Raw genomic sequence first — 23,323 nt, forward strand, 5'->3', positions numbered from 1 at the left:
GAAATAAATTTTTAAATGTTATTACCATTTTATTTTTCCATTTCTCTTTGTTTCTTTTGGTGAGATGATGACAAAAGATGAGAAAAGCTGGATTCTGTTGGTACATAGAAACCATGACACTAAAGTAAATCAGTTATTGTTCTTTACTGTACGTTATACAACAGCTGGATTCAGAGTTAGACTTTCATGGTGCAGTATTATTAAAGGTCAGTTCCATTTATGTCTAATAACTGAAAAAATGTGCAAAAAAGTTAAAGAAAAGTATGACCATCCCGTGTGACCGCTGAATAGACTGTCTCTGTTAAAGTTGAGGCATGAAGTGGCCTAACAAAAGTGGAAGTGAAAAACAATACACTGAAATGTCCAAATATTCTCTCTTTTATTGTCAGGAATGAGTTTTACCCCGCCGACCTGCTGGTGGCGCCCACCCAGGACCTGAGGAAGAGGAGCGACGCCGCCCCAGAGGAGCCTGGGATGGCTGTGGAGGAAGAGGAGGAGAGGGAGGAAGAAGAGGATGAGGCAGAAGAAGGAGGGAGGCAGCAGAGGAAGGCCCCTCCGAGGAGAGCTGCCGCCAAGTAAGATACCCGCCTCCATGCTTTGTCATGCTCATCTAATGAAAGTAACTCAAGGCTTCACATCTGTTTGTATGTGTTTATTGTTTGTTTGTTGTTGCTATAAAATCATAGCTACTACATTTAGGATTTGCTTCCTCCACAGACAGCTGATTGCACATCTGAAAGTGTTTGGCAAATTCACCAACCCGCGCTCTCTGTACCTGGAGGGCAGCCTGTGGGAGCTCTACAACCAGGTCAGTGACATTTGGATGCAGCCATTTCTTTGTGTTTCATTGTGTTTAGTCAGTGTTTAAGATTGAGGACTTTGCCAGATATGAACTGTTTTTTTTTTTGTTTTTTTTTTATCTGTTTGTCTCCACTTTCCCCCTCTGTGTTTTCAGTTGCTGTGCCATCAGGACGCGCAGATTCAGAAGGCGGTGCTGGAGTGTGTTCTCACATACAATGACCCCAAAATACTACCATACAAGTAAGACAACAAAATCTTAGTACAGCTGGGCACGTCAGTCAGTGTGGGCTTAAAAGAATATCTAGTATTTCGGGGTATTTCTGTGATAATGATATTCTTGACGATATGATAAAAAAAAGTTTGCTGTGTTGACCTTTTTTGTTGTTGCAGTCTTCTTGCACTTCTTGCATATGACCATGGTTATACACTATGACATCATCATACTTCATTACACTATGGAAAAAAAAGCATTGTAAAATTATATAGTAGTATGGAAGACCGCCTGATTTTGGCAGAAGTTGAAAGAGCTACTTTGAGTCCATGTAACTTTTGCTTCCAAGCTCTGGTTCATTTGTAGTCAGGCAGCATTAACTTAAGCAAACAAAATGCAATAAAGTAATCCACTATGACGCACACCAAAGAGAATAAATGGTAGATGTGGCCGCGCCTTAACGGATAGAAAGAAGAGCAAACAGTACATTTTTTTTTCATCTCCCGCTCTCTCACTCTCTCTGAATGGGGTCATTGTGAGGGTCTTTGATATGAATCGGGGCGGTCAACCACAACCCTCTGCGGTCGCAGGATGCTCTATGGCTCGCAGGAATGTTAACTTCCACCTAAGCGCTGATTCCGCTCGACATTTTGCCCTCTGCTCGCTGCGCGCTGTTATCAGACTATCCCTTTACGGCGCCTCTCAGCCAGCCTGCAGACAGATGCGTAGTTTCGGGGGGTTTTACGTTACATCTGTGCCTCTTTGTTCAGCCACAAAGGAGCATGCTGACCCGGTTTGAGGAGAATGACGGATGAAAGTGTGGAGATGCTCAACATAGTATAAAGCTAAATTCCCTGCTGTTTCCAGGTTTTGGTTTCTCCCTAAAATCTCTTTTGTGCAGGCTAACAAATGGAAATAAATGGTGTTCATCCTTCATATGTCTTTTCCCCCTGTTTCTGCTTAATAATATCACATAGCATCATTGTGAGGCCCAGATTCAAGCATCTGAGCTGCTGATACTGTATGTCCCTACTTACCCTATACTCTGACCTCCGTGTGTGTGTGTGTGTGTGTGTGTGTGTGTGTGTTCAGGGAGAACCTTGAGAGGCTGCTGGACGACAAACACTTCAGAGAGGAGATTGTCCACTTCAACATCTCTGAGGAGAGAGCAGTGGTGAACGCTTTGCACCGGGACAAGCTCATCCCGCTGCTTATGAGGTAGGGGTGTGTGTGTGTGTGTGTGTGTGTGTGTGTGTGTGTGTGTGTGTGTGTGTGTTGCAAGGTAAGACATAAACTTTTTTCCAGATGACATGTTTTATATCCTTGATCTGATTTTTTTTTTTAAGGGCAATTTGCTTCTTTTTGAGGGCAGTTTTATTGGATTATGACCACTGATGCACAAGTTTTTATACATTGTGATGCCATTGCACTTTTTGCCATATTATTTTTACATTATCTCTATTTGCACTGATTGATTTTTTTTTTTATGTTAATGTGTTTTTTGTTGTTACTGTTTATTGTTTTTCAGTCTTGAAAAACAATAAACAGTCTGCATTATATCATGACAGTAAATGTTGACCTTGATGTTTTCATTTGCTTCTGGCAGTGTACTCTTTTTTTTGTTTTTTTTTGTTTTTTTATTAAAAACCTCCTCCAGAATGCTTTGGAAATAATCCCCATGGGAACAGTAGTTACACTCACAAATAAACTAAAAATTAATAAAACTTAACAAACGGTAAACAAGGTGAAACACACAGTGGTTTCCTGACTCATAACCGTTTTTCCCACTGAGCCTCCATCAGTTTCTGTGTGTTGTGTATGAGATTACATCACACAATTTTATTTGTTTCCTCATATTTTTCTAGCTTCATGGTTAATTTTGAAAGTGCTACACAAGTTAGTTGGTTAAAAATGAAGCTACAACCCCAAATACCGTGAAGTCCACAAATCAGCTAAGACAGCTTTACAGCTTTGACCCTCCACTGTTCAGCAGCTGTGTGTGTGTGTGTGTGTGTGTGTGTGTCCTGTGGATGATTCAGGATCCTGTTTGGCCGACTGCGCAGTAAAGCGGGCAGCAAGTTCCAGGGCAAAGCCAGCGCCGCCTCCCGCTCCTCCATCGTACTGCGCTTCCTGGCCGGCTGCCAGTCCGAGGAGCTGGGAATGTTCATCGACCTGCTGCTGGAGCCCGTCTGCCACCACAGCCAAGGTGGGACGTCCCAGAGAGGAAAACCAAAGAGTTTCTCAGATGTGAAAATTGTTATTTAATTGTTAAATAAGAAACTGGAGGAATCACCTAAGAAAAAAAAAAGATTTTCCCATCCACTAAAAGAACATGAATCATATAATAATGATTTTTTTTTTCAATTATTTTGCTGCACAAATCAACATACTGTGAAGCAAAATTTCCTTTTGGTGGGTATAGGAAGTGCTTTATATGACAGAAGTTACTGACTTTTTTTTAGTTTCTATGTGAGATTTGGACTTAGTTGCAATAGTACATTTTGTTTTTAACTTTCAACTCTATTTCTAAGATATTTCTCACAAACAGAACAGATGAAATATGATTTTGAATCTTATTTGTCTCAACATTACCCTCTACTGGGATGTTTTGGGTCCGAATTTAAGATCTTGATTATGTTAGAGAGCTCCTCTCTCTCCAACCTTTCTAGTAAAGCAGGAATGTCTCAAAAACTTTTCATGGTCAAAAGAAATCTCTCTTCAGCTTGTGCTCTTTTAAATGTTGTGAGTGTAATTTTTCAAATGCCCAAATGCCTCCTCCTCTTCCTCTGCGCCCGTCCTCAGGTCCATGTCTGGCTGCGGTTGAGAGAGCGGTGGCAGAGACGGACATGGGCGCCGTGCTCCCGCTGGGCCGACAGCACAGCCTGCTGAACATCATCAACGTCGTGATCCACAAGCTGGGCCACCTGATCCACGACTACCTGCCCAAGATGCTTCAGATCCTGCTGTGTGTCACCGCCTCTGTGTCGGCCATGCTGGACTGCAGGGATCAGGTGATCACCATTACTCAGTGGGGTTGGGAATTGATTATACTTTCTCAATCAATTTCTTAACAATACCTTTGTGGTGCTCTAATTCGTCTATGGTTACTTCTTATATACATATTATTTTTAACAAAGTTAGTCACACACTAACTGGGCTTTGTGACGGTTTCCTCGCCGTGCAGCTGAAGGCCGGCTGTATCAGTCCTCTGAAGAACCTCAGGCGACTCGGCGTCCTGCGGATCCACGACTTCTTTGACAACTTTGACACGTACAGCTTCAGCGCGGACGAGCTGGACGCTGTGTTCCAGGCTGTGGTCTGGCCTCAGGTAGGTGTGGAAAAGATGTGAACTTATCTGGGGGTTAACTTTCTGTTTTTTGTAATGTGCTTTTTGTTGCAGTGGTTGATGATGGTGCGTGATTTATTGGAGCAGTAATAGCAAATGGGGGTTCCCTGTCATTATAGGTTCAGTGGTGAGAAATCACTGTAATCACTGTATTATGGCTTTTATACATTGATGTGAGCTAATGTCCAAAAGGTTTAAGCTATCAGTATATGTATATAAAAAAAATCAAAAATAAGAAGGCAAGAACAGACCTCTAAGCTTGCAAACAAACAAGGGTTTTGGCACAACAACCCGCGAGAACCATGATATGGACATTTTCTAAATCATTGTGCTTATTTCCATTTCTTTTTCTCCAGGTGTGTCGTCTACCCACAGAGAGCCCCTACTCCCCCACCCCGCTGCTGAAACTCATCCATGCATGGAGCAAGAATCCCAGGTCAGAGTCTACGCCATCTCTCCCCTGTCTCGTTTCCATCCATTTCAACTCCCACCTGACCCACAAAACATCGCTCTGATAGAAAAGATTATTAAGATATGGATAAGATATTCCACTACAAAGTTTCAGCATCACATCTCTTTAACAAGCTAATGGAGGCTCTCATCCTGAGTGTGTTAAATTAGAGTAGATTTTTGTGTCTATACCTTCACTATAGTAAGGAGTTAAAAAAAAACAGCTCACAATAAAACGATCTCTCTCGCAGGTGTTTTCCCCTCCTGGCCAAGCAGAGGCCCGACCACCCAGAGTGTGACGTCCTGCTCAATGTCTTCGCCCTGCTCTCCGCCAAAAATGCTTCCCCGGCTACTGTTGCCATGGTAATGGACACGGCAGAGTCCCTGGCAACCACAGAGGACTTTGTTGCCTCTGAGAGCGAGACAGAGCTGAGCGTCAACAGCTGTGTGTTCCCCCAGCCTGCAGAGGGCACTGCCATCACTGCAGGTCAGACACTTCTGTATTCGCTTTACAATAATGTGGTTCCATTACTTTTAGGGCCTTTCCAGTGAGCCAGCGTGCACGACACCAGGACTCTGACTCTGGTAGAGCTAAATGGAACAGAACCTTAATTACTACAATTACTTTGTAGCTGTTTTTACTTTGACTTTACCTTTGCATCGCCCCTAAATCGGGTGCCAGACTCATTAATTGGCGCATCCTCTGTTTTTCCCTGAGGTTCAATGTCCATTTTGTCTCCTCCCTCAGATTCGTTATCCCAGGGCTCCATGCTGCTGTTGCCTCACATCTCCACCCTGCTCAGCTACTTCAGCGGAGTCGTACGCAACACCGACAGGCTCAGGAAGAAGAAGTTCAGGGCCCAGGTGGCCAAGGAGCTCAACATCCTCTCCAAGTGAGTTTACCATCGCTCAGAGTCGCACGTGTCATGAATGAGAACCTGTCACATTCACAGTACATGGCATGTATGACAGCAGCCAACTCTTGGCTGATGCTGAGAATTGATCCATATCAAGGAAGATTTGTTTTATAGCATTGGCATTTCAAAAAAAAAAAAAAAAAAACCAACTTGTAAAATAGCATTTAATTCATGAAATTGTAAATAATAATGCTAAACTTCATCTTTGTAAACATGAAAATATAATTTATTTAAGTAATTTTAAGTAAATGTGTCACAAATTATGCTAAAATTCAGTTGGCTTGCAAAGTAGCTGCAGTGACTTTAAAATGAAACAGATTTCTAACACCTCAACATTTGTAATGGTTGTTTTGTTCTGAATAACAGTGCTGTACTATAGTCAGGAAAATGTGTCTTTAAGTTCTGAAAAATGGCAGCCCTGCTGTGTGCAGTTTTGCCTGATTTTACAAACTAATTTCTGGATGTATGGATGTAATTTCTGTATGACGCTCTGGCAGGATCAGCCGTTTTGTCAGCGACAAGGAGCAGAGCTCGCTGCTCATCAGCCTGCTGCTGCCTTACCTGCAGAAGAGCAACAACCCTCCGGTAAGACCCGCACCTCACTGCAGGAGTGTTTTATCAAAAACTTTTATGGTTAAAAAAAAGATTAAATTCATGTTGATGTAATTAGTCAGTTTAATATAAGAAAGTCATCCATCCACAGTGCCTCTGGAGCAGGTAGGGATTCATTGTCTTGCTCAAGGGCTCTTAGTTTTGAAGCCAAAGGGTCATAGAATTTTCTCAGCAGAAATTAAATTTGTATTAAATCATGAAAACCACCAAAACCAGTGTTATAGCAGCAATGTGTGAGCTCAGTTTTATCTTAGATTGGTATTTAACATTAACAAGGCCTTTGCTACATGAAATGTAAAAACATAATGACCAGCCTGGCTTTTTCCTTGGAATTGAAATAAAACAGGCACTCAGGGGAAAATCCATTAATTAATTATTGATATCACCTGTTAAAGTGGAGTTTCAATGAGAGTGAGGAGGTAATGAGAATTTTAAAAGTTGGAACAGTTGAGACATGAGTCCTATTATAGTGTGCATTTTCATGTTACCCATGAGTGACCTTCCCGTGTGTGTGTGTGTGTGTGTGTGTGTGTGTGTGTGTGTGTGTGTGTGTGTGTGTGTGTGTGTGTGTGTGTGTGTGTGTGTGTGTGTGTGTTTCAGGAGGCAGAGATCGACATCCTGGCCACGGTTCAGAACCTGCTGAGACAGTGTTTGGAGCCGGCCGCCTTCCTCCGGCCCCTCAGCAAACTCTTCTCTGTCATCCACAACAAGCTGGCCAGGAAGGCACTCACCAGCGTCTTCCAGGTACAAAAGAAACGTTAGACAAGTGTGTTTACATACACACTCAGTATCATCCCCATATATTTGATACAAGAGCCAACTTTAAGTTCAGTGAAAAACATGAAGAGAAGGATTTGAATGTGTTTGACATCTAGTGCCTTGTTTTTCCCTAATTTTCCATCATCAGCCAAAGCCTGAAAACAGAATACATGTTTTATGTAGAGCTTCATTTAAAAAAAAAAAAAAAAGGAATCATCAGAAATCCTGATGGTTCATGAGGTCGGATCAAACTTGGTGGGGCTTTTCTTACCGTCTGTGTTGCTCTGCCTTCAGACTCTGTCAGACCTGGAGCCTTCGCTTGCTTACATCACTGACGTCGCTGCAAAGGTGAGTTTATTATCACATCGTATTCATGCGATCTCTTCATAGTCTCACAGACACATTTCAGGACATAGGCTCTATCATATATTGGTTCTACAGCATATAGTGTATTTCACATATTGGCTTTTTAGTAAATATCTAATTGTCTGTGGAGCCACTGCAGACATGATGGAGGTTCTTTTCTGATTACAGTGACATAAAACTGTTTTTAAACCCTGCAATGACATTTTACATTCGTTACAAATTCATGTAATTGTTCAGTAACATTTTTGTGAATTTATTCATTTGAAGGCCTGGTGTTTTTCCTAGAGTTTCCTCTGAAAGTGGGTTGTCCTTGGATCTGTCAAGTAGACCTTTCTCATAGCAGAGATTTTGTTGAATTTGCCCTTCACTACCTGCAGAAAGCTCAAAAGTAAAGTCCTCTACACTCGAGCGTACGCCTACCTCGCAGCATTACATCCAAACTAAACGTACCATTCTCCTGCTTTCCCTCTGCAGCTGAACGCGTTTGACAGTCGACACTTGGATGAGATCTACTTCGACGTGCGTCTCACAGGTTTCCTGGACGCCACCAGGCGCATCAAGGACATGCAGACTCTGGACATGGATTACATCACCACCGTTATGCACAACTGCTTCCACACTTTTGAGGTTGGTAGATATGATGTTGTATTATATTCTATTATTATACTATATTGTATTATACCACAAGTTACTATTGGGGTAACAATCCAACCTCAACCCATCTGGATCAGTGTATCGATTAAAGGATCTGCGATTCAGTATCATGGATGCAAAGTGAAAACATAGATCCACATTTTAAGACAATATTCCGCCTTTATTTTGAAAAGTCTGTGTGATTGTTTCTGTTTAATCAAACGGTGCAACCACCAGTTGGGTCAAGCAGCAGCCAATAAAAAAAATGAGGGAATTTACTCCCCTCTTTGTAATAAATCAGTAGTTTTGGAAATATTTCAGATTTCAGATCAAAATTAAATCATATTTGAGTTACTTTTTGTAAGTTAAAAGAAATGAAACTGATCGTTTGACATGGGCACACGATATCGTTTCATATCGATCAAAGGCCCCTGAACTGAATCAAACTGAAATTGCATCATGGCAGAATTTGTGATATTAGCAAATATCACATCATTGTCCAAAAAAAAAAAATAAAATAAAAAATTCATATAATATCGTATCATAATGACGCTTGTGATTTACACCCCTACAAGTTGCTCACTTGACTTCGCCATTAAAAAAAAACAAAAAAACAAAAGAAAACGTTGAATTCATTCTCTTCTTTTACAACTTCACTGGATTCCCTCCCTGTGTGCAGATTGGAGACATGTCGCTGGCAGACAACGCCACCTTGTGTCTGTCAGCCGTAATAACCCAGCTGGCAGCAGTGGGGGCTGGAGAGCAGCTCTATAAGGACATCGTCCAACACACCATCCTGGACGCCGTGTATAAGGGGCTCCGCAGCAAAACGGAGGTAATGGCACACAACTCAAGCCACCCATTCAAAAAAATATATGTATACACTTGCCATATGTGGCTGTAAAGACGTGTTGATAAATGCGGTCCCACAGTACAGGACATATCAGGTATGAATTTCTGTTCTCTTCTCGCCCTGTCAGAGTGTCCAACAGGAGTACACCACAGTCCTCGCCTGCCTGGTGAAGACGTTTCCCTCCAAGAGAGAGTTCAGAGACCTGGTGCAGCTCACCGACTACAACGACCCCGAGTCTGACTTCTTCGAGCACATGAAGCACATCCAGGTAGAGGAGCTGCACACCGCCGTTATTCTTAACCATACACACTTCTGTGTTTTCGTCTTGAAGCTATACATTCCCACAAACTCTGACGTGTGTGTGTGTGTGTGTGTGTGCTGGTGTTTGATTTCTGCTTAGATCCACCGGCGGGGTCGAGCCCTGAGGAGGTTGGCAAAGCACCTGACCGAGGGCACGGTGGTGATGTCGTCGCGCTCCCTCCAGCACTTCGTCATGCCGTACGCCATGACCACGCTGTTCGACGAAAAGATGCTCAAGGTGGCCAACATTTGAAGCCCTCCACTCGAAAATAGCTATAAAGTGGCTTTTCTTTGGGACATTATTCCATCTCATATTCATAACAAATTCAAATACACAGCAGATTCAGTTTTCAAAAAGAACTATTTTGTTAGCAGACATTATTTTCATAGCTGCAATAGTGTGGTAAGAAGCCATTTCGTTGGCTGTTAGTGTCCCAGCATATACAACAGTTGACCTCACACAGCTTTGCCTCTGTGTGTGTGTGTGTGTGTGTGTGTGTGTGTTTATATATGTAACCTTCCCTCATTTCCCATTCAGCATGAAAACATGATTTCGGCATCAGTGGAGGTGGTGGGCGCAGTGTGCCGCAGGCTGACCTGGTCCAAGTACCTCTACTACCTCCGACACTTCATCCACGTCCTGCAGACGGCGCAGGCTGAGCAGAAACTGGCCGTCACGTGCGTATTTATATTCCATTGTGTTTATTACGTCCTCTTCCTACATGGAATAAAACAGTATCATCGGCTTTAATAAGACCTCAAAAAGCTGAAGTGGGTTTAAAATTTGGGATGAGGGGAAAAAACGTCAGTGTTATGTTTTATATAAGTCATGTAAATTCAACATTTTAGTTATTAAAAAGACAGGGAATTTTACTTTTGACTTCCTTTCCTGTTGTCTTTTCCAACCCGTCCTTCAGTTTGTTAGTCACAGTGCTGGATGCCTTCCATTTTGACCACCAGACCCTCAGCAGAGAAATGGAGGCTGCCAAGGCCAGACAGGGTGAGTGAACCATTGAAATTTCCTTTTCTGTCCAAACAAGTGAAAAGGGCTTGATGGGCAAAAAACAGAACCAAAATCCATAATGACAAGGAATTTATTCATTACTTTGACTTGCTTTTCTGGATTATGCCTCTCCAGTCTCTTTCAAATATGTAAATCTGAAGAATGAGATGGAACATGAATATTGGTAACTGATTTGTCTTTACTTTAAAATTATAATTGTAATATTACTTTATTTTATTTTTATTTTATTATTTTATTTTATTTTAATATATTTTTTTAATTTTAATATTTTTATATATTTTTATATATTTTATTTATTCTATCCTATTTTGTTTTATTATTTTATTATTATTATTATTATTATTATTTACTTTATCTGATTTTATTTCAATTGATCTTATCTTATTTTATCGTGTTATCCTAATGTGTTTTTTTTACCTTTTTATTCTGCTTTTGTTGTGTTATTTTGTGGTGTTTTATCTTGCTGTGCAGCACTTTGGAAAACCTTGTGTTTGTTAAATTGTGCTATATAAATAAAGTGGATTGGATTGGATTGGATTACTGTTTATCATTACCGACTAAATCAACCATTTTTATGAAACTAAACCAAACTCCACGTGTGTGATCAGGAGCGACTGATGCAGCCGACGGCGACAACGAGCACGACCCCGCGGAGGCTGACTTGGACGAGAGTGATGACGAAGACGCCATGGAGACGGACGACAATGCCACCGCTGCTGACGTCGCAATGGAAACTGTCACCGCTGACGGGGAGAAGGATGCCGTCCCCATGGAAACGGGTGGCGGCGGCGAAGCCAAGAAGGCGGCGGCTCCCAAAGTCCCACCGGTGCCCAGCGGGTTACCTCAGAGCAAAGAGGAGCTGGACTTCCTGATCAGCTCCATCCACCGCACTGTTAATAACACCGTCCTGCCCAGTCTGCACAAGTGCCTCACCGCCAAGGTACACACACACACACACACACACACACACATGTCCTGTAGCCAACCATCGTTTGGGGTTGTTATCTTCTCTGAAAAATCTCATTGGTTGGTAAAACTCTGAGGAATTTAAAAGGCAAAACAAGGCCGCTTTATTTATGCAGTACATTTCATACACAGAGGCAATTCAAAGTGCTTTAAATAATAATAATAATAATAATAATAATAAAAAATACAGTAAAATGAACAGATTTGAAGGAACAACAGAATCAAAAGGGGCAGTTCAGCAAATGTTTGATTACATGGCAGAATAGGTCGTGCAGAAAAAAAGGTTTGAAGTTTAGGTTTAAAAGTCGTCAGGGTGCTGGCTTGTCTAATATGGTGTGGGAGGTTATTCCAAATCTGTGCTGCATGATAACAAAATGCCTCTTCACTGTGTTTTGCTCTGTTTTTTGGGACAGCCAGCAGAGCCAGCAGCTCCCAGAGTCCATGAAGGTTCATTGACACAAACTTGTCAGAGATATATTTGAGCCTAAAACCACTGAGCGAAAGAAAAATGTTTTTTTGAAAGCCCTGAGAACAGACAATTGCATTTGTCTAATCTGCTGGAAACAAAGCCTTTGTAGGTCTTGCTTGCACATGAATCCTCTGAGTCTTGCAGTATGTTTTAGATGGTAATAAGCTGACGAAGGTACTGATTTCATGTGGCTTTTGATATTAAACTTTGAGTCCATCCTCGAGTATCTCTACATTATTTTCGTTTATTGAAGAAAATCTGCCACATCCAATCATTGAGTTGTTTGTCTGTGTAATTATGGCCTATTGCGACCCACACTGCAACTTTAACAAGGCTGTGTGTGTGTGTGTGTGTGTGTGTGTGTGTTTTGTGCGTATGTCCTCTAGGTAAAGCGTGATGAGGAGCACAAGGCAGTGAAGTCAAAGGATGTGAAGGATGAGGAGGTGGCGCGCGTGCCCATAGCCTTTGCCATGGTCAAGCTGATGCAGACTCTGCCTGCAGACATCATGGAGGCAAACCTGCCCGGGTATGCACCTGTGTGTGTGTGTGTGTGTGTGTTCATGCATGTGTGTGTAATTCTGCCTAGTGTTTAAATTTAGTGTAGAAATAAAACTGTAAAACAGATTATATACTTCCTATGATTTTGGACCGTTTGATTTTGCAAGTTGATGTAATATTAACGATCAGCTTGATGCACAATGAGATCAAGCTCTTGTCTCTTGTGGATGTAAAATCTGATGCACAATATTCCATAAATCTCAAAATCACGAAATTTCCATCGATTACACATTTTGAGATCAAAGGATCACACACACACTACACAGGGAATTCCATAAGTGTGATATTTCATTGATTATGCGTGCACATTCTGCGTGGTTCCCAGGATCCTGATCAAGGTGTGTGTGCTGCTGAGGAACCGTTTCCAGGAGATCCGTGACGTGGCGAGGGGAACGCTGGTGAAGATCGTCGAGACGCTGGGCTGCAGGTACCTGCGATACCTGCTCAAAGAGATGCAGGGAGTCCTGGTCAAGGGCTACCAGGTGAGAACACACACACACACACACAACATGGCAGAACTTTTTTTAAACAATGTGGAAGGATGTAAAAAAACAGCAGATTGCATTAAAAACTGGACATACACACACACACACACACTCACACAACACACAAGCACGTACCTGTACATAACCCCACCCACACCCACACACACACACACACACACACACACACACTGATATTGAGTCATCACAATAAAGTTTGCTACCTATATGATAAAAAAAATGTATTATTAAAGATCTGAGAACATCACATTGACTGTTTAAAGTGTGATCTGTTGTTTTTAATTTATTTTTAAACTTTATTTTATTTTCATTTTTCAGATGTATTTTTATTCATTTCTTTAATTTCTTCATGATTATTACGTTATTAATATTGTCCATTTGACCCAGTCCAGAACAATATCTTCTTGCATGTGCTCTAAGTGTGTTCATTTCTGCGCTGTCAGGATTTAGTGGATAATATTATGATTTAGAGGTGAGACGAATGGTTTTGAAAAGTGCAAAAGTGTCCTTTAGTCACCACGGTCTCCCCGTCCTCCCTCCTCCAGGTCCATGTGTTGACGTTCACCGTCTACCAGCTGCTGTTGAAGCTCAGTCCAACGCTGAAGAGCGGCGACTTGGACCCGTGCATGAGCCTGCTGCTGGATGTAAGAATACCCGTGTAAATTCATATCTGTCACATGATCGATAAGGGGTAACTTGTAATTTGCATTCAGGATTTCAGGGTTGTTTTTTTGTCTTTGTTTTTCGGTAGGGGCGTTATACATCTCACATTAATTTTGATCACATTTCAATCAATTCAAGATCATATATTCATCCTCTTCTTTCCCTCATGCTGTATGTGTTTCCAACTACAACCCGTTTTCCTTTCACATTTACCGCCCTCCCCTCTGTCTCCTCCCCTCAGATCTTCAACAACGAGTTGTTTGGGGCGGTGGCCGAGGAGAAGGAGGTGAAGGGGATCGTCTCCAAGCTGATGGAGGCGCGGCACAGCAAGAGCATGGACTCCTACGAGCTGCTGGCCCAGTACTGTGGCAAGGAGAAAGTTACCGAGCTCATACTGCCTCTTAAAGAGGTGAGGAAGGGGCTTGACTTGATTTAAAATACATTGTAAAATATTTAAAAATTTATGTAAATTTTGATATTTAGATTTTAATAGTTTTTTTCAAAATTTGCAAGACACTCAGAAACAAAAAATGATATTTGGCCATTAAAGGAAAATCCAGCCTAACACACTGTTGTACTGTTGTGGAATGGTCATTTTAGATTGTGTTTTTGGTGTCATTTAATTGTTTGATTGTTTGATTTTGCCAGGACCATGTTTTTACACAGTGTCTATGTATTTTAGGTTGGATTTTTTTTACTTTGAGGACAGTTCTTCCAACTCTCTGTCTCATGTCTCCCCCTGCAGATCCTGGAGACTTCGTCCAGTCTGAAGGTGTGTCGGAAGGTCGGGGCCGTGCTGCGGCGGCTGGTCCTGGGTCTGCTGGCCAACACCGGCATGGGCCACCAGGATATCCTGCTGCTGAGCCACGGTCTGGTCAGCCAGAGCCTGCCGCTGCTCACCAAGAGAGACAAGTACGGACTCTCACAAGCAAGCAGCTGATAACCTCATGTCAACATACGGTCTTTCCACCTGCTGTTTCTGACTCTGTGTGTGTGTGTAGAGAGAAAGCATCGGCCAAGCCTCCTCCAGACCCCAGGCTGCCCCCTCCCAGCTGCCTCCTCCTGCCTCCGACCCCGAAGAGGGGTGGGAATAAAGCCGCGGTCAGCAGCCGCACCAACATGCACATCCTGGTGGACTCCGGTCTGAAGGTGAGGAGGTTAAGCCTTTCCAGCCAAAAACTGATCCCAAACTGTGATTCAGTTGCTGTGATTCATGTGTAATGACTCCATATGAGCTGTGTATCAATAGATTAATAGATTTAATACATTCCCAAATTTTTAGTTCCTTGTATACTCAACTATTTTAGCTTTAAGTCTGTCCTATTTACTTGTCCCTTCCCTTTCTGAAGGCAAAACTGTACATTTATCTAACCTTAGGAAGCTTCGCTGTTAGAGAGTATCAGTCACCTCTAATGTATGACTATGGTGTGTGTGTGTGTGTGTGTGTGTGTGTGTGTAACTTTGTGTTGCTCAGCTGCTGCACCTGAGTCTGAAGAAAGGCAAAGTGACGTCGTCTGAGGCCTCGGCCTTGGAGATGCTGGACCCGTTTGTTGCGCTGCTGCTCGAATGCCTCAACTCCATGCACGTCAAGGTGTGTGTGTGTGTGTGTGTGTGTGTAAATTGAATTTTAGTATCTAGAGTGTCTGGAAAGTTATGGATTTTAGAAAGGCCAGTAACAAAAAAAGCAGTAACTAACCAGCAAATTGAATACTTATTTTCCACTTTGTTCATGTTACGTTGAATTTTCCTGCAGAAAAAAACAAAATAATAAACGTTAATACAACCTTGGAATCTGAAGTTTAAACTTTTTGCTCAGAGAAAACAACTCATATTATGAATTATGATAACAAATAAGCCATGGAAATTTCAACACTTCAGTTCTTTAAAACATCTGGGCTTCCTCTGTTGATTCCTACATTTTACATTTTGCTTGTACTGTAACTAAATCACAACACTCTTCAGATACACCCTCCTTTGCCTCCATTCACAATGCTGTTGCTAATATTAAGACCCATCCTCCTCCTCCTCCTCCTCCTCGTCTCCCTCCTCCCAGGTGATCACGGAGGCCCTGGTGGCGTTCACCTGGCTGCTGAAGTTCCCTCTGCCGGCGGTGGAGCAGAACTCGGACCAGCTGATCAAGCAGCTCTTCATCCTGCTGAAGGATTACTCCAAGGCCGGCGCCGCCCGCGGGGAAAACTTCTTCCTGGTGCAGAGCTGCTTCAAGGTGATAACCCTACTAATAATACACACACACTCACATGCACACACCTGAGGGCATATGATCTGATCAACCAAAAGTGTATATGTTGCATGTCAAGTTAATGATAAATGCCTCTTCTGAAAAACAAAGTAAAAATGACCAGACCTTGGTATGCATCCTCTAATATTGAATCCAATATTTGAGGTGTTGTCACAAAAGTTTGTATTGTCTGTGCATCAGTTTACTAGCATGAAATAAAAACTGTATGCCTGCCTCTCCACAGAAATTATAATCTTTTAAAATTTTTCTTAGCTGGGAAAACATTAACAAAGTCATGGAAAAAGTTTACAACAAGGATCCTGTATTGCCAAAACCAAAAAAATAGATTGACTGATATATACTTTCTCTTCTTCCCTCCCTCTCTCTCTGCGTCTCAGGCCATCACCATCCTGGTGAAGAACGTGAAGAGCAGCAATATCTCAGAGACGCAGCTGCAAGTGCTGCTGGGATACGCTGAGGAGGACATCTACGACCAGTCGCGCCAGGCCACCGCCTTCGGCCTGCTGAAGGTAGACGATGAAGCACGGGGCCAGATGTCCTCCTGTGTTTTTGTCACAAATTGTTATGGCCCAGTGTACAAAGGCCTGCTTTGAAAATCGAAAAACGTCATTGAATAATTAATGACAGCAACATATCAAATCACCAGATATCAGTGACGTTAATTGAAATAACAACGGACAGACATTTTGTAGCCCCACTTTGCTGCCATCTGTTGGTTAACCATGTTTTCTGCGTCATGAAAAACCAAGCCTCCTGACCTCTGTGTGTGTGTGTGTGTGTGTGTGCGTGCGCGTGTGTGTGTGTTTTCCGTCTCCTACAGGCGATCCTGTCCAGGAAGCTGGTAGTTCCAGAGATGGAGGAATTAATGAAGAAAGTGGCCAAGCTGTCTGTCACAGGTGGCAACGCTATGATCAGGATCCAGTGTCGACAGGTACACACACACACACACACACACACACACACACAATCTTGTCACACAAGAGGAAATTAAAAAAAAAAAAAACGGCCTTGTTTTTATGATTATGTACAGTATTGTGATTTGTGAAAAGCTTCCATCAGTCCAAGGCTGTAAAATCATCTCAAACCTTAAGAAGCGCGTAATCCTGCAAAGTTAAAACATGAAAATGACCACAAGTGGAGTTATGACGATATACTGTTGAGTAAAGCGGATCCATAACAATAATCTGTGTTTGCTGTGTTCAGATCTACATGAAGTACCTGCTGGATTATCCGCTGGGCAAGAAGCTGAAGAACCACCTGGACTTTGTGTTGGCCCAGCTGACCTACGAGCACGACACAGGCAGGGAGTCTGTGCTGGAGATGCTCGCCTACATCTTCCAGACTTTTCCTCAGGTGAACACACACACACACACACACACACACACTCTATAGACACACTTAAAAATGCAATCTCTCTCTGCTCTCTCTCTGCTTTTATTATTCAATCAATTGATCAACAGGACATTTGCTATAATTTTGATAATCAAATAATTGTTTTCAGCACACCACAGTCATATATTTTGGTCATGTAATGTCATAAGTGAATTCTGGGAAAATTCTGTCAGAGAGTCGGAGAATATTTTTGGTGTTTCATTTAGTAAAAATCCTTTGGTGCTATCACTTGGAAAAACACCAGAGGAAATTAGGAGGAAGGATAACTCACTTGTTTTTAGTTTTAAGAGTAGCATTAATTAAACAAATTACAAGAAATTGGCGAAAGGATGATAATTTAATTAATTCTAATTGGAAGGATCTGGTAAATGAGATACATGGAATGGAGAAAATAACAATGAGAATTAGAAATCAAGTCTATATATTTGAATAAAGATGGGAAAAATGGGTGAGGTATACAACAAACAATACTCGTAATGATCCATAATATGAATGTTGTGTACTTATTTTGTCTCCCAATAGGTCTATATCTTGGTCCATGTAGTGTATATCAGGGAAATGTACCCTCCGAATGGAATGAAATCATACTGATATTTGTGTAATTCATTGATATATATATAATTTTTTAATTATTATTTGTCTGGCTATTTTGTTTTTGATTGGTTGTTTGTTTTCTTTTTTGTCGCTGTCTTTAATTTTCTAAAAATGCAAATAAAAAAAAAAGATAGTTGTTTTCGTTTTTTGTCTTTACTGCCGCTGAAACGCTAAATGTTCATCCTGTTCAGAGGCTGCTGTTGAGGCACAGCGGCCTGTTCTTCGCCCCGCTCGCCCTCGCCATGGTCAATGATGACTCAGCACGCTGTAAGAAAATGGCCGCCTTAGCCGTCAAGGCCCTGCTGGCCCAGCTGGACCTGAACCACCAGAACACTCTGTTCTCCCTCGTCAACACCTGGCTGAATGCAGAAAAGGTACACACACACACACACACGCACACACACACACTCCAACAGTCAATCAGGCAACATTTATCCCATAATTGGCCTCAGATCATTTATTTGTAATGCGCACTTGAAATAATTTACTCTTAATGCATGTTTTGCACCTGATGATGACCTTGCAGCTCCTTATCTGACCTGATCAAGTGATATTTGTTCTATTATTTTATGAGTTTTTATTTTGCTTTTATTGTGTGGAATTTTGTTTGAACTGATATACACAGAATAACCTGCAAACCACATGGTACAAAACTGTCAAACTGGCTTGTTTAACCATTTTGAATAAGATGTCATTTTTAGTGTCTGATGTTTCCTCTTTGCCCCCCCCCCCAGATGAGTCTGCGGCGTCTGGGCGCTCAGGTCTGCGGTCTGTTTGTGGAGGTGGAGGGGGAGAACTTCGCCCGCCGCCTGGAGGAGCTGCTGCCCCTCATAGAGAAAGAGATCCACCCCGACAACTACGAAGATGTGAGTCAGCGTGCTCAATCTGATTTTACCATCATGAAACCCGATGAACGGTGTCATCTCGCCGCGTAACGAGTCATTCATTGCATCGATTTGTCGATAAATTCTGACAATTCAGCAGCATCAGTTGGCTAAAATAACCTGGTCTGACTTTTTTTTCCCCAGAATAAATCGTGCTTAATCATGCTTAACCTAAATGTGAAAAAAATCAAAAAACAGAATTATTTCATCATGATTTATTCTGTTATATTTTATTTATTGCACATTTGTTGTACATACTAAATTTTGACTAAAAATTGAGCTGTTGACTTGAAATGTGGTTTACAAACTCAAATTTAACTGGAAAACGTTAAAGGTGAACTATGTAAAATTGCAGTGCTGTGTTAACCCTGTAGATCCAACTGTTAAAACTCATGGAATAAGCATGAAATCTGATGGTTTACTTGTTTTTACTTGCTGATAAATTACACGTTTATTCCATTTTTTGGTCAGTTGAGTCGAAACAGTCCTTACTGGAATCAACCCTCAATTTTTGCATAGTGCATCATCAAATCAAAACAATTTAAATGCTGTCAAGCCAAAGATTCACACCCATAGCATCACGGCCTAGATTGCGTAGGGAAAATACTGAAACGGGTAGCACGGTAAAGTTTTTTTGACTTTGTCTCAGATCGAGGAGGAGCAGGACGAGAGGGGGGCAGACAGGCTGCTCTTCAGTTATTTGACTCTCATCACCAAACTGACCCAGCACTGCGGCCTGCTGGAGCTCAAGAAGCCTCATGACACACTCTGTAATATCTGGGGTAAGGGACCCACACACACACACACACACACACACACACACATGCATTCCCTGTCACTGAAATAAATGCAGTCACTTGTCCGCCTCGCTGTGTCGTGCCTTCTCTCTCATTGCCCTTTGCCTTTGCATGCACAGTTAGTGGAGGAGGACAGGCTACTGAGGAGACAGAAAATTATAGACTGGTATCCACCGACTGAGCTGCCATCATTCCCTTGCATCTTCTCTGCAATACTGAACAGTGAAGTTGGCTTTCCATCTGTGACACCTTGTTTCCTATTTATTTTTGCACCTGCAGGTCACGTCGAAGCCCACCTGCGCTACCCTCACTGCTGGGTGTGGCTGACGTCCTCTCAGCTCTTTGGCCAGCTGTTTGCAGCCCACCAGCCCGAGCAGCTGGTCTCCACCTGGAGAGGAGACGGAGACAGCGCTTCGCCCCAGCAGGTGGCCACGACCTTCATCACAACAAACCTGGACAAGAGGGTGAGGCTGAAGAGCGTCATGTGGAATTTTGGACATTGCAGTATCACGAGACGGCTAAGTGTTGTCCTTTACCTGTTTTAGTCTGTTCTAGCTTTCTGTTTTTTGCCTCTATCCGTGTTTTTTTTTATTACCTTTATTTATAAGGCACCTTTCATGTCATAGAATGCAGCTCAAATTGCTTTACAGTACAGAAAATAAGACAGTAAAGTAGGCATTTAAAAAGACAGAAGCAGCAACATATAAAAGAAAATGAAACAAATCTTTAGAAAAGATAATAAGATCAAGTATCAATCAAGTATTTAAAAAATGGCACTTATCAAGTAAAACATTTTCTTTCCCTTGTTTATTTCTCCTGTCTTTCCTTGTTTCCTTCCTCTAGATGAGAGAGTTGGTGTTGAGTTTCTGCCATCAGCTCCAGTCCAAGTTCCTCGACACGGCGTCAGGAGAGCAGGTACACAAACCCTCTGGGGTAAAAGCTGAGCGTCCAGACTAAATTAATGATAATTTAGACTTTTAATACATCTTCCACAGAGAAGCTATGGCATCATCAAATGAGAGTTGAACGTGTTGTCTCCTGTCTTGCCCAAAGGTGATCAAAAACCTGCTGTTCGTCGCCAAGGTGATCTACCTCATTTCCCCTGATACTGACATCACTTCCTCCCAAGATGCTAACGGAGGGGAGGAGGAGCAAAAGGAGAACGGAGATGGGGATAAAGAGGAGGGAGAGGAAGAGGGGGATGAAGAGGAGAAGGAGGAGAAAGAAGAAGAGGACAAGGAGGAGGAGGAGGAAGAGGAGGAGGAAGACAAGGATGACCGGCCTCCCTCCCTCATGTGGCTGATGAAGAAGCTGTCGCTGATGGCCAAGAGAGAGGCGGCCAACACTCCCAAAGTCCCCCTGAAGGTACACACACTCTCTCTCCGGGGGTTCAGTTTTACTTGTTGACTGCTCACTCAAAGTTAGTGATAAAATAAGACACAAGACTGTGAATTTGACATTCATCCCCTCTCTCTGCCCCACAGAGAACATGTGTGTTTAAGTTCCTGGGGGCGATCGCCATGGACCTGGGCAAGGACCGACTCGGGCCGTACCTGACCACCATCATCGCTCCGCTGTACAGGGAGCTGGACAGCACCTACGCAGACCAAGGTGACTAGTCCTACCGGACCCTTTACGCCTGTCACATCCACGTCATCTGGGAGGAGAAATGCATGTTTGAAAAATCCCTTCACATCAACCTCCTAGTTGTAAATGCATCCTCAATCTTCAGGGTTGTTCAAGAGATTTCTGAAATTTCACATCACCAATGCAGAACCATTTTCATGGCTCGGGATGGTTTCTATTATGAAAAGAAATCATTAAATAACCAGCTAACATTTAAAAGAGCATATTTTTGTGGGTAATGGTGATGATAACATTTGTAGTCATCCACTCCAGAGCTTCTATGAATGCTAAACAGCAGAAATTCCCAAAAAGCGATGCCAACCTCTGCCCTCGGTTTGTGTGCAGATCCCACGCTGAAGAACCTGGCGCAGGAGCTGATCGAGCTGCTGAAGAGACAGGTGGGCCTGGAGAGATTCTCCCTGGCCTTCTCCGCCGTGCAGAAGGAGTTCTCACTGAGAAGAGCAGTGAGGAAACGGCAGAGAGCCATGCAGGTACAGACACTCACACACACACACACACACACACACACACACACACACAGCAGAGTAACCACTTTTTACCCCACTTCACTTAAAACTTAAAATCTGTAAATCTGTCAGTGAAGATGTTAATTATTCTATGTACTCACCATTATTCACTATTACTACTATGTCTTACCTATATCTTAATATCTGCTATAAAGAACCCAGTCTCTGTACAGGGATAATTAGTTTTGAAAGTTATTTGTTCTTTTGTGGGTTTGTAAAGTCATTATCCAAAATATAATTCCACAATTTTTTTTTAAACTTCCAAACACATGCCAAACACAAAGCAGGTCATATGTGCACACACACACACACACACACACACACACACGCCTGTGTTTCTTACAGTGAGTAGGCTGAGTCGGCCTCTCTGTGTGAACAAACTCCTGGCCTTCTGAAAAGAGCTGAGTAAGTCTGTCTTCCAGTGGACAAACTTGACAGCATTTTGCTCTGAATGCTGATGCACTGACCGGTCCACCCTGCCAAGAAAAAAAGGCCCTGGGGGAAATTTCTGAAGCACACACACACTCACACACACACACAGACAAAAATCCCTGTCATCCTTGGACCAAACAGCGCGTCCCACCTTCTGTTCCTCGCTCGCCTTACATTTGTCCTTTGCTCTCCCTCATCTGTCTCTCAGGCGGTGACGAACCCCGACATCGCCGCCAAGAAGAAGCTCAAGAAGCACAAGAACAAGATCGAAGCCAAGAAGAGGAAGATCGAGTTCCTTCGGCCCGGATATAAAGCCAAGAAGCACAGGAGCCACGCGCTCAAAGACCTGGCCATGGTGAAGTGAGCGTGTCGGGACACTCGGACGTGGCAGAGCGCTGAGTTTGCAGATCGAGGACACTAAGCGGGGATGTGAGCTCCCCAGGCTGCTGGTGGTGGTGTTAAAATTTGATGACCTGGTCTACAAATAATTCTCCTGTCAAGTCATCCATCGGTCAAAAACATTAATATTGGTTAGGATTGGGAAGACAGGAAAATCATAAGGACTCAATAATGCGTTTACATATCATAGACTTGCACAGTGAACCATGCACCTCCAAAACTGCCACTAGTCTGTCTTTATGGCTGTTACTGTTATGACATTTATAACTTTGCAAATATGTTAGTCAACATAGCCAACATCACATCAGACCAGCAGACACAGAGCAGGTGTTTGACTTGTGGGATTTGGTCCATGTGCATAAACGGGGTTAAGATCCACAATTAATAAGGATATTGTGCAAACCCCAGCTGTTGATGCAAAATGATTTCGGTGTAATGCATCTTTTCTTTTCTTCACTGGAGACCCAGCATCCCTGTGTATAAAATGATGCAGAAATGACTCATCATGTTGGAAGATGAAAACAGCTTCTCCTGTGACACTGCTATCAATTAATATTAACTGCAGGTAAAAGAATGTGCTAAGGTGAGCTCCATTTTTGTTATTTTGCCAACTGAGTGGAGAATAGTTTTGAAGTTTATATATTGTGGAGCTAAATGTACAACTTTTGTTTTTTTAATTAAACAGATCTGATAGAAACTGATGATTTGTCATGACATTCACACCTTGCTGCAGTGCCGGACAAGTCATCTTTGGCACCACAAATTAAAAATACAAGTCTTGATGACAAAATGGTACAATCACCGATGGCAATCTTTACTGTGAATCATCTCCACTGTACAAGCAAATATAAATATGTGATCATAAAACTTTGAGCATACAATCAAACATTTAGTGTTCAGTAACTAAATTACTTAACATGCCAAAGCTGCACTCAATGGATTTTCAATGGGGAAAAGGCCATCACTAATAAAAGATGATTT

At 42.4% G+C, this 23,323-nt stretch overlaps 1 protein-coding gene across 1 annotated transcript in view; it reads left to right on the forward strand.

Moving 5' to 3' along the window:
* Positions 1-23,043, forward strand: part of utp20 (UTP20 small subunit processome component) — a 34,175-nt gene extending 11,132 nt beyond the window's left edge. Inside the window, exons 22-61 of the mRNA XM_030045419.1 lie at positions 390-575; positions 718-808; positions 956-1,041; positions 2,105-2,230; positions 3,052-3,218; positions 3,815-4,023; positions 4,197-4,340; positions 4,715-4,794; positions 5,060-5,295; positions 5,557-5,701; positions 6,223-6,310; positions 6,938-7,081; positions 7,391-7,444; positions 7,937-8,089; positions 8,775-8,930; positions 9,076-9,216; positions 9,349-9,486; positions 9,787-9,926; positions 10,166-10,248; positions 10,881-11,212; positions 12,094-12,233; positions 12,591-12,747; positions 13,314-13,412; positions 13,673-13,840; positions 14,177-14,343; positions 14,433-14,580; positions 14,906-15,022; positions 15,485-15,655; positions 16,069-16,200; positions 16,512-16,622; positions 16,895-17,044; positions 17,869-18,051; positions 18,412-18,543; positions 19,211-19,343; positions 19,638-19,822; positions 20,202-20,273; positions 20,412-20,723; positions 20,843-20,969; positions 21,330-21,475; positions 22,152-23,043. Of these exons, the coding sequence (XP_029901279.1) occupies positions 390-575; positions 718-808; positions 956-1,041; positions 2,105-2,230; positions 3,052-3,218; positions 3,815-4,023; positions 4,197-4,340; positions 4,715-4,794; positions 5,060-5,295; positions 5,557-5,701; positions 6,223-6,310; positions 6,938-7,081; positions 7,391-7,444; positions 7,937-8,089; positions 8,775-8,930; positions 9,076-9,216; positions 9,349-9,486; positions 9,787-9,926; positions 10,166-10,248; positions 10,881-11,212; positions 12,094-12,233; positions 12,591-12,747; positions 13,314-13,412; positions 13,673-13,840; positions 14,177-14,343; positions 14,433-14,580; positions 14,906-15,022; positions 15,485-15,655; positions 16,069-16,200; positions 16,512-16,622; positions 16,895-17,044; positions 17,869-18,051; positions 18,412-18,543; positions 19,211-19,343; positions 19,638-19,822; positions 20,202-20,273; positions 20,412-20,723; positions 20,843-20,969; positions 21,330-21,475; positions 22,152-22,307 (5,905 nt within the window). The 3' untranslated portion in view covers positions 22,308-23,043. The remainder of the gene's footprint in view (positions 1-389; positions 576-717; positions 809-955; positions 1,042-2,104; positions 2,231-3,051; positions 3,219-3,814; positions 4,024-4,196; positions 4,341-4,714; positions 4,795-5,059; positions 5,296-5,556; positions 5,702-6,222; positions 6,311-6,937; positions 7,082-7,390; positions 7,445-7,936; positions 8,090-8,774; positions 8,931-9,075; positions 9,217-9,348; positions 9,487-9,786; positions 9,927-10,165; positions 10,249-10,880; positions 11,213-12,093; positions 12,234-12,590; positions 12,748-13,313; positions 13,413-13,672; positions 13,841-14,176; positions 14,344-14,432; positions 14,581-14,905; positions 15,023-15,484; positions 15,656-16,068; positions 16,201-16,511; positions 16,623-16,894; positions 17,045-17,868; positions 18,052-18,411; positions 18,544-19,210; positions 19,344-19,637; positions 19,823-20,201; positions 20,274-20,411; positions 20,724-20,842; positions 20,970-21,329; positions 21,476-22,151) is intronic.
* Positions 23,044-23,323: the final 280 nt, after the last annotated feature.

This window comes from Myripristis murdjan, chromosome 23 (assembly GCF_902150065.1).
Source record: "Myripristis murdjan chromosome 23, fMyrMur1.1, whole genome shotgun sequence".
NCBI lineage: Eukaryota > Metazoa > Chordata > Actinopteri > Holocentriformes > Holocentridae > Myripristis > Myripristis murdjan.